The sequence below is a fragment of the Callospermophilus lateralis genome, chromosome 7 (genome assembly GCF_048772815.1).
Source record: "Callospermophilus lateralis isolate mCalLat2 chromosome 7, mCalLat2.hap1, whole genome shotgun sequence".
NCBI lineage: Eukaryota > Metazoa > Chordata > Mammalia > Rodentia > Sciuridae > Callospermophilus > Callospermophilus lateralis.
In genome coordinates this window covers 22,823-31,425 of record NC_135311.1, presented here as the reverse complement: position 1 = coordinate 31,425, position 8,603 = coordinate 22,823, and the positions used below count along the sequence as shown (strand labels likewise).

General features: G+C 60.4%; 1 protein-coding gene across 9 annotated transcripts in view; it reads left to right on the top strand.

The window, feature by feature from the left end:
- The first annotated feature begins 1,180 nt into the window (after window positions 1-1,180).
- Samd11 (sterile alpha motif domain containing 11) overlaps window positions 1,181-8,603 on the top strand; it is an 18,665-nt gene continuing 11,242 nt past the window's right edge. For 4 of the 9 annotated variants that reach the window (XM_076861481.2, XM_076861480.2, XM_076861482.2 and 1 more), the window contains exons 1-4: window positions 1,316-2,207; window positions 3,294-3,385; window positions 6,953-7,134; window positions 7,693-7,743. In XM_076861481.2, the coding sequence (XP_076717596.1) occupies window positions 1,697-2,207; window positions 3,294-3,385; window positions 6,953-7,134; window positions 7,693-7,743 (836 nt within the window). In that variant the 5' untranslated portion in view covers window positions 1,316-1,696. The other 5 variants (XM_076861486.2, XM_076861483.2, XM_076861487.2 and 2 more) reach the window with 5 other exon arrangements.

Here is an 8,603-nt window from a genome sequence, read left to right as displayed (position 1 = left end):
AAGCACAGCACATCCCACCCAGACCTCACTCCCAGGTCAGCGTGGGCCCAGCTGGTGCCTTGGCTGTGGGTGAGTTGGTAACAGAAGCACAGAGGTCACCAGTGGTCCACTCCAAGCCCAGCTGGGCTGGTGTCTGCTCCAGAAGGGGATGGTGAGCTGTCCCTCATTCCCACCCAGGCCTCCCTCCCCTTTTAGAAGGCACTGTGCAGACAGGCCTGTGGTCCACCTGAGGCTCCCAGGGATGCCCTGCTGGAGTGTCTCAGGGGGTCAGGGACAGGGCTGGGATTCTGTGTTGGGATGTGAGACCACTTTCTGGTGCATCTAACATGACACACCAAAGACAAGTCACTCTAACCAGCTCCAAGCTCCAGGGCAGTTCTCAGTTTCTTTTCCTAAAAAGAAACTCCAAGTTCATGCAGAATGGGGGCGGGGGGGACTAACCAGAAGGCCGATCACCAGACTGACCTGCCCCCAGAACGCCTAAGTGGGCATGGACTATCAGAAGCCTCTTTCTCAGACCCCCTCCTAGTGGGGACAGAATGTAGTGGTGTGCACACTCATTCTGCCAGCTGTCCACCTTCCTCATCCCCACTCTGATTCAGTCACCTACTCCTGCCCCATGGCTGATACTGTCCTGAAAGCAGACATCCTAGATTTAAAACAGCTGTGTGTCATCAGGAGCTTCCTTGGCTTCTCTGATTCAGGTTCCCAATCTATAAAATGGGGATGATTAAAAAAAAAAAAAAAAAAAAAAAACCTCAAGAGTGAACAAGTGCACTACAGGAAATTTCTATCCTTATGCACAGAACTCAAACTCTCCACAAATCCACAACCTCACACTCTGTACACGAAGAGAAGCACCCTGCAAACACTCCTACTCAGAGCCACAGGCTCACACACTGGAGGGGCCAGGGAAGCTGGATCATCCACCCTGGGAAAAGCCACCAACCAAGCTGCCCCACAGGGGGTCCCAAACTCAAGCCTGAGACCCAACAGTGACCTGGTGCCCCATCTGGCCCGCGTGCATTCCCCAGGGTCTCCCTCCCTTCTTTGCTCTGACCCGAGGTGGGGGGTGCAGCCCTGTCCCGCCTCACAAACTCAGTCGACCGTCACGCACCCCCCGCTGGAGCCCGCGCCCGCCCGCCGCGCCGGGGCTGTTTAAATGGGCCAAGTTGTGGCGGCGGCAGCGGCGGCGGCGGCGGCGGGAGTCTCCCAAGTCCCCGCCGGGCGGGCGCGCGCCAGTGGACGCGGGTGCGCGGCTGGGCAGCAGGGCGGGGCGGGGCGGGAGCTTGGGACCCCCGGGCAGGGCGGGGAGCGGGCCTGGCGACTCCGCGACTCCTCACTGCCGGGCACAGCGGGCAGCAGGACTGCCCCAGGGCGCGGGCTCCAGTGGACTCCCGACGCCCCACTGAGCGCCAGCGCGGGGCACCTGCGGCGCAGGGCGAGTCGGTCTGTGATCAATAGCAGCTCCGGCAACACCATGTCTGGGTCCGCCGAGACCCCTCCAGCAGGCCGGGTAGCAGGCGGGGGCGGCCCGGCGGGCGGCGCGGCGGCGGCTTCGGGTGCCAGGGCGCAGTAGCGGGCGGGGTGGAAGCGCGGCCAGGCGCCTTCAGGGCCGGCGGAGACGCAACTCCAGCCAGGGCCAAAATAAGTTGCGCCGGCGACCGAGAGCCGGCTGCTGGGCCACCCGCGCGCCATGCCGGCGGTCAAAAAGGAGCTCCCGGGCCGCGAGGACCTGGCCCTGGCCCTGGCCACCTTCCACCCGACCCTGGCCGCGCTGCCTCTGCCTCCGCTGCCGGGCTACTTGGCCCCGCTGCCCGCCGCGGCAGCTCTGCCCCCGGCCGCCTCGCTGCCGGCCTCTGCTGCAGGCTATGAAGCACTGTTGGCTGCACCACTCCGGCCCCCGCGCGCCTACCTTAGCCTGCACGAGGCCACGCCGCACCTCCACCTGCCCCGAGACCCGCTAGCCCTCGAGCTCCTCTCGGCCGCCGCGGCCGCGGACTTCCAGCCGCTGCTGGACAACGGTGAGCCGTGCATCGAGGTGGAGTGCGGCGCCAACCGTGCTCTGCTCTACGTACGGAAACTCTGCCAGGGCAGCAAAGGCCCGTCCATCCGCCACCGCGGCGAGTGGCTCACGCCCAACGAGTTCCAGTTCGTCAGCGGCCGCGAGACGGCCAAGGACTGGAAGCGCAGCATCCGCCACAAAGGTGCGGCCGCCGTGGGGGCGCAAGCCGCCGTCCCTCTCCTTCGCTACTCGGGACCCGCGGGTCCGAGCCCTTCGCTCTGCCACTGGGGAGACTTGGTTTTGGCCCAGAGAGGGCGCTGCAGCTCCAGAGCTGCTGCAGGGACCCACACACCCCGCCTGCCCCCGCACGGTTGCTTCAGTGGACACCGCAGAGCGCCCTCGGCCTCCACTGTCCTCCCAGTTCGGGCCACAGAGTGCTGGGGTCCCGAGCTACGCAGGAGCGGGCGCTCCCTCAGCTCGGCAGGTCTTTGTGAAGCCCCTGGGCCTTCAGGCCCAGAGGAAGTTTACAGGAAGTCGGGAGACGGGTTGGGAGGGACGCCTTCCCTCCCCAGGCTCGGAGCCACTGGTTCCCGCTCGAGCGGAGAGGTGCACGTGCGGCCGGGGTGCGAGTGCACACTGGCTGGGGCTGCGCGGGTAGGTGGGGCCGCGGGAGTGGGGCGGGGCGTGGGCGCGCGGAGCTGGAACAGTGTCAGCGAGACCTGGAGCAGCCTGTTTGGATGGTGACTCCAAAGGTGCGACAATACACCTTTGGGGGCCAGATCGGGGGCACCTGATAAGCGCGGCGACCGTCTGGCGCGGTGAGGGTCTTGGGAAGTTTGGGACCCGGTAGCGTTTGGTTTTTTAGGAGTTCAGGCTCCGCAGTGGCTGCCCTTTCCTGCATTGGGGACTGACGCAGGCCTGGGTCACGACCGCGCCGCCCCTCACCAGTTCCCTAGCTCGACCTTACACTGCCCGGCCACTGTTCGGGCGGGACCCGCTAAGAGAGGGTGGGGCAGGAGGAGGGGCGCCAGGGCTGAGAGGAAGCCGCCCTCCACCAGGGGAAGGCCTCGCCCAGGATTTGAGTTTCAGAGCCCAGCAGATCCCCTTCTCGTCCGCGAGGGTGGGGCGGGCAGCAGGCTCCGAAGTTGGACGACAGTGGGTTTGGAAGGTTGGTGTGCATTTCATACACCTTCCGGGAGTGGGGACTGGCTTTGCCGGTGACTGCGCCCCAGAGGCTCCATCTATGCCCTGACTGCCCCTCACCAGCTGTGCTCGGCTCTCCTCACAGGAAAAAGTCTGAAGACGCTTATGTCCAAAGGAATTCTGCAGGTGCATCCTCCAATCTGCGACTGCCCGGGCTGTCGAATCTCCTCGCCTGTGGTGAGACCTGGGGATAAGCTGGGTTGGGACGTCTGGACTCCCCTGCCAGCCTGGTGATCTCTGAGATCGGAGTCCTAACTTCGGCCCTCTGGGCAGGCTGGAGGGAATCCTCCCAGGGCCGATGGGGTGGGTGGGGTTGCTTTGTGCTGTTCCAGACAGTTCCTGGGAATGAGTGGGAATCCGGGGTCACAGGATCCTCTCCTGTTTGGATGAAGGGCGGGTCCTGCCTGTTCTTGAGCAGCCTCCCTCATGGGTGTCTTGGAGCTACTTCTCCAGCCTTCCAGGTTCCAGGGTCTTCCCACTGTTATTGTCATTCATTGGACCTGGGGACTTCCCTGTCCCAGGGCTGGAGATCACCAAGCCGTCTGGCTCAGCAGAGAGAGGTGCTGGGTGCTGGGGCAGGACTCTTTTGAGGTGTAACAGTGTTGGCTGGCCAGGTTGCACATCTGGGTTATCCCAAGGCTTGAGCCTGAGTGGTGTGTGTCTTGGTGCTCCTAATGCTGAAGTGCTGCCCTGCAAGGGTCTGGACCTCGGAGGGTCCACGACATGGAGCCTGGGTGGGCAGGGTCTTCGCCTGTAGGTGTCCAGAGAGCAAGAGCCCCACCCAGGGTAGACAATCTATGGCCTCCCCACTGGCCTGGGGAGCAGGTATGACACTCCAGGCAGTGAGGAGTAGAGGGTTGATCTGAAAAGGAAATTGCCTCTAGAGAGGAGGCTCCCCCGAGGGGTACCTCCAGGGACATGGGGGGTGGAGGCTGCTGTTCCTAGATCCACCCAGCAGTCCCCTCTTCTAGGAAGGAGCAGGAGGGGTGGAGGTACCAGTGGTCCTGAGAGGGCCCAGGCTGCCATCTTGGGTTTATTCCCTTTGACCTGGTGGTGGGGTATCCTGGCTTCCTCGTGGGCTCTGCAGGGTGCACGCTGAGCAGGCTGGGAAATCTTGGACACATGGATGCTGGCTGGGGAAGGAGAGCCACAGGCCCAGCCCACACATGGTCTGCCGGTCACAGCCTCAAGCCACCCGCCATACACACTTGAGTCTACAGGAGCACAGGGCACCTGTACAAGAGCTCCCCAAGCAGGTGTGCAGAAACACCTTTTGCTTGCTGTCACATACCTACTGGGCAAAAGATTGAAGTCCCTCTCCATCGTGGCACCCCTTCAGGCAGCTGGAACTGGACGGGATCCTCTGGGTGCCCACCTCAGACTAGTCTGGGTTCTGTTTTCTGTTTGGATGGGAGTGCCCCACAGTTTCCAACCTGCCACCCCTGAGGCCTGCCACAAGAGAGGGGAAGAGGGTGGCCTGAGCTCAACATCTGCCATCACCTCAAGTGGCAATCTGAAGCTCAGAGAGGGATGGAGCTGCTGCCCTTCTGAAGCTCCCTGGTACCTGCCCTGAATGAAGGGCACTTCAGACCTGGGCCTGCCTGCCTCTCTGTGCCTGGTCGCTTCCTTGGAGGTATCTCCATGGATCCCCTTTCTAGCCCCAACCTGTTGGTGCACAGAGGCTGTCTCCACCTACCCTTGTGGCCAGTTTCAAAGATGTGTGCACTTCACGGTCACAGATACTCCAGGGGTAGAATATGGTGTGCATGTGACTGTGCTTGCTGTAACCCACTCTCACCATTTCAGAAGGGGTCAAATATTGGTTAGGAGCCAGGTTCTCAAATTTGTTGAGCAGTGGGGAGCTAAGTCTCCGATGTAGGGGTGGGGCATGTGTTCCCCATCCTTGGGCAGGGTTAGAGTGGCCATCTGGGTTCTCAGCATGCTCCCCCATAGAGTTCCCCCCAAGAGCCACCCCAGACCTATCCTTCCAGGGTGCTTTCAGGGCATACCAGGGACTAGAAGTTCCTGTGCCCAGCTCTGTGCCTCATGGGGCTAAGACTGGCATATAGCCTGGGCTCCTTCCCAGCCAGCCAGTCCTGGCCCCCTTCCAAGTAGCAGTCTTATAGACTCTGTGTCCCCCTCTTCTCTTCCCACAGATGAGAGGCAGAGAGATGTTGACTCCTAGTCTGGGTTCTACTTTCTGTTTGGATGGGAGTATTTCTGCCACAAAAGAGGGGGAGCAGGTGGCTTTGAGAAAATACTCCTTTTCTTTTCCAGAGAGTATTTCACCTAAGGCTGAAAGGTGACTGAGGAGAAGGGCAGAGCTCATCTCCAGATGCCTGGCACTGGGCTTTGGCAGGCTGGACAAGGCAGAGCCATGGGCCAAGGGGTGTTGGAAATGATACCAAACCTATGGATTGACAGACGCCCAGGCATAGGTGGGCACTCACCACTGCCGGCTCCCTGTGCTCTGCTGTCACTGGACCCTGTCATCCTGTGGGCTGGCCCTGAAAACCCATTGGCCCCATGCCACTGTGCCCTTATATTGCTGGGTCTGTTTCACTCACTATGTTACAGAGGGAAACAGAGGGTATCCTGGGCAGACCCCAGCAGATGTGTGAGGGCAGGTGTGGGGGATACTGTGGCTCCCAGAGCTGGGGGAGGGAGCACTGAGCTGGGCAGAGCCAGGCATCCAGAGATGAGGTGGTGCTGAGTCTGAGAGAAGCGTCCTTGCAAGGACAGGACTCCAGGCAGCAGCCCACCTCAGGGTCCTGGATGACCTGGGGCAGGGACCCTCCTTGACCCCTTCCTCACTAAGCTCATGGGTGTGGTGAGGATCAACTCTTTCTGGCAATGGGAGGACTGAACAGGAGAGGAAAGTAGATACTCTGAAAGCCCATGCAGCCTCTGAGCCAGCAGCCTCTTAACCAAGTAAGAAAAAACCTCTGTACCCTGGAAAATGATCAATGACTTTTTTTCTCTTCCCTGGGGCAGCAGGACCTGGAGCCAGGAAGTGTTGAGAAATGCCAGGACTGGGGCCACACACTCCTATCCACCGCTCTGTGCAGAAATGTGTGAGCTGGGTGCAGAGCTCCAAGCTTGAGCATACACAGCGCCACACACTTACACATGGTGCAGGGGGCGCTGAGGAGAGAAATGAGCCATCAGGGCTGGGGAACAAAGGGTCGGGGCTGTTAGTGCTCTCAGGCGGCCGGTGGCTCCCAGACCTGCATTTTGCAAGGGACCAACAGTCTCAGACAGACTTCCCCTGAGCTAGGCTCTTCACGGTGCTAACAAAATAGCAAAGAGGGGCTGGGGCTGCCGCTCAGTGGCAGTGTTTTGTGAGGTCCTAGTTTCACCAGCACTGCAAAAGAAAAAGAAAAGTGACTTTGCTCGTTGATATTGCTGTCAGTTTTCAGGACTGACAGAGGAGATGGGATGTCAGCCAGACACGTTTAGAGGGACCTGCTCCCTGACTGCACACCCACCAGGACCAGCCCCATGATCCCTGCCCCAGGCTGTATGCACAATCCCAGAAGACTCTGGGGACCCAGGGAAGGAGCTGCGGGTCATAGCTCAAGCATCCCCAGGGCTCCCTGCCACAGTGTGGGCACCCACACTCAGGCCGGGCCTGCAGAACAGCCCACACTCTCCTGTCCTCACAGGCTGTGCCTGCAGCAATGAGGCCCAGGCCCAGGAGGCTGATGTCTAGCCTAGCCTTAACGTTCTCCTCCTCCTGCCCAGAACCGGGGGCGGCTGGCAGACAAAAGGACAGTGGCCCTGCCCCCTGCACGCTCCCTGAAAAAGGAACGGAACCCCAGCTTTTCTGCCAGTGATGGTGACAGTGACGGAGGTGGCCCAGCCTGTGGACAGCAGCCAGGCTTGAAGCAGGAGGATGATCCGCATGTCCGGATCATGAAGAGAAGGTACTTATTCCAGAGCTGGGCCAGGAGGCTCAGGCTCCTGTGGAAGTGGGCGCCAAGACCAGGGGTCTTCTGGAAGGCTGCTGTGGGGCGGGGTACAGGCAGAAGCTGTCCTCTCTCCTGAACTGGCTCCCTGGCACCTGTTCTGCCTCAGCCATGCCATGGTCACTTCTGGGTAGAGGTTGGCAAGCAGAGAGACCCAAGGTCCGGTACCCACCTGGGCTGACACCCACAACCTCCCAGAGGCTTGTTTCCTGATATGGGCCTCGTCCTGCCAGCACCTAGGGCTTGGGTGTCTGTGAGTCAGATGGTGGGGCTGTGGTGCCTGGTGTTGCACGGGGCTGGTCAGCATGCTCCTACTCCTCATCTCTGGGAGGCCAGAGCATCTCAAGCCCTTGGGTTTGTTCAGTGGAAGCTGCCACCAGGTTGAACTGGGCATGAGGTGCCACCCTCATTACTGCCCTGGCTTCTGGCTGGTGGGATGTTAAGAGTCAGGCCCACACCCCGCTGCTGTCTCTATGCCAGTAATGGAGCCACTAACCCTCTTTTCTCTCCCCGTAGAGTCCACACCCACTGGGATGTGAACATCTCCTTCCGAGAGACATCTTGCAGGTAGGAGCCTGGCTTGGGCAGGGGCAGCTGTTGCCATTTCTCCTTGGTCCCACCCACCCTGCCTCCCTCCTCTGCCCATGGTCTTTTATCTTGTCCTCTGTCCCAGTCAGTGTGAGCCAGTGGGGGCCATGCGGTTGCCAGGCTGGTTTTGATGTGGGTCCTTACCTGGCCTGGAAGGTAGGTGGCATGGTGCCCAACTGAGATCAGGAGGCCCATCTCAGCCAAGTGCAGACTTGTGCCAGGCCTCAACAGCATGGGCAGGGTTCTAGGCAGCCTGGAGACAAAGCATGCTGTGACCCTCACCACTGGACTGTCCATTGGAGCCCAACAGCTCTAAGATGAGGCTGTAATTTTCACCTCTCACCCTCCCAGAGACCCACCAGGAGGTGAGAATGGTGATGTGTGAGCAGGTTCTTGAAGGAGGCATAGGAGTTCACTGGGAAAAGGTGGTCTGCAAAGCTGTGGAGGGATGAAGGATGGGATGGAAGGGAGGAGAATGGGAAGTTGGCAGGTCTGGCTCAATGGGATGCTAAAAGGTCTGCACCTTAGCCGCTGGACCAGTTGGGCTTTGTTCTCCAAGCTGAGCAAGCCACAGAAAGTTCCTGAGCAGGGAGTGACCAGGTCTGTGTTTTGAAAGATCCTTCTGGGGACCCTGGCAGGTTGTGGTTTCCTCACATGGATTTGGGTTATGGAAACAGGCTGGGGGCTGTGAACCCAAGACATAGAGGATAAAAAAGAAGCCCCTGAGAGGAGGTCAGGTGTCAGGGACCCAGTTCCTGCTCCCAAGGGGCAGGGGCTGGTTTCTGGTTCTTGGGGCCAAGTTTTTCCCCGGGGCTTCAGGGGGAGCACCACAGGAAGGG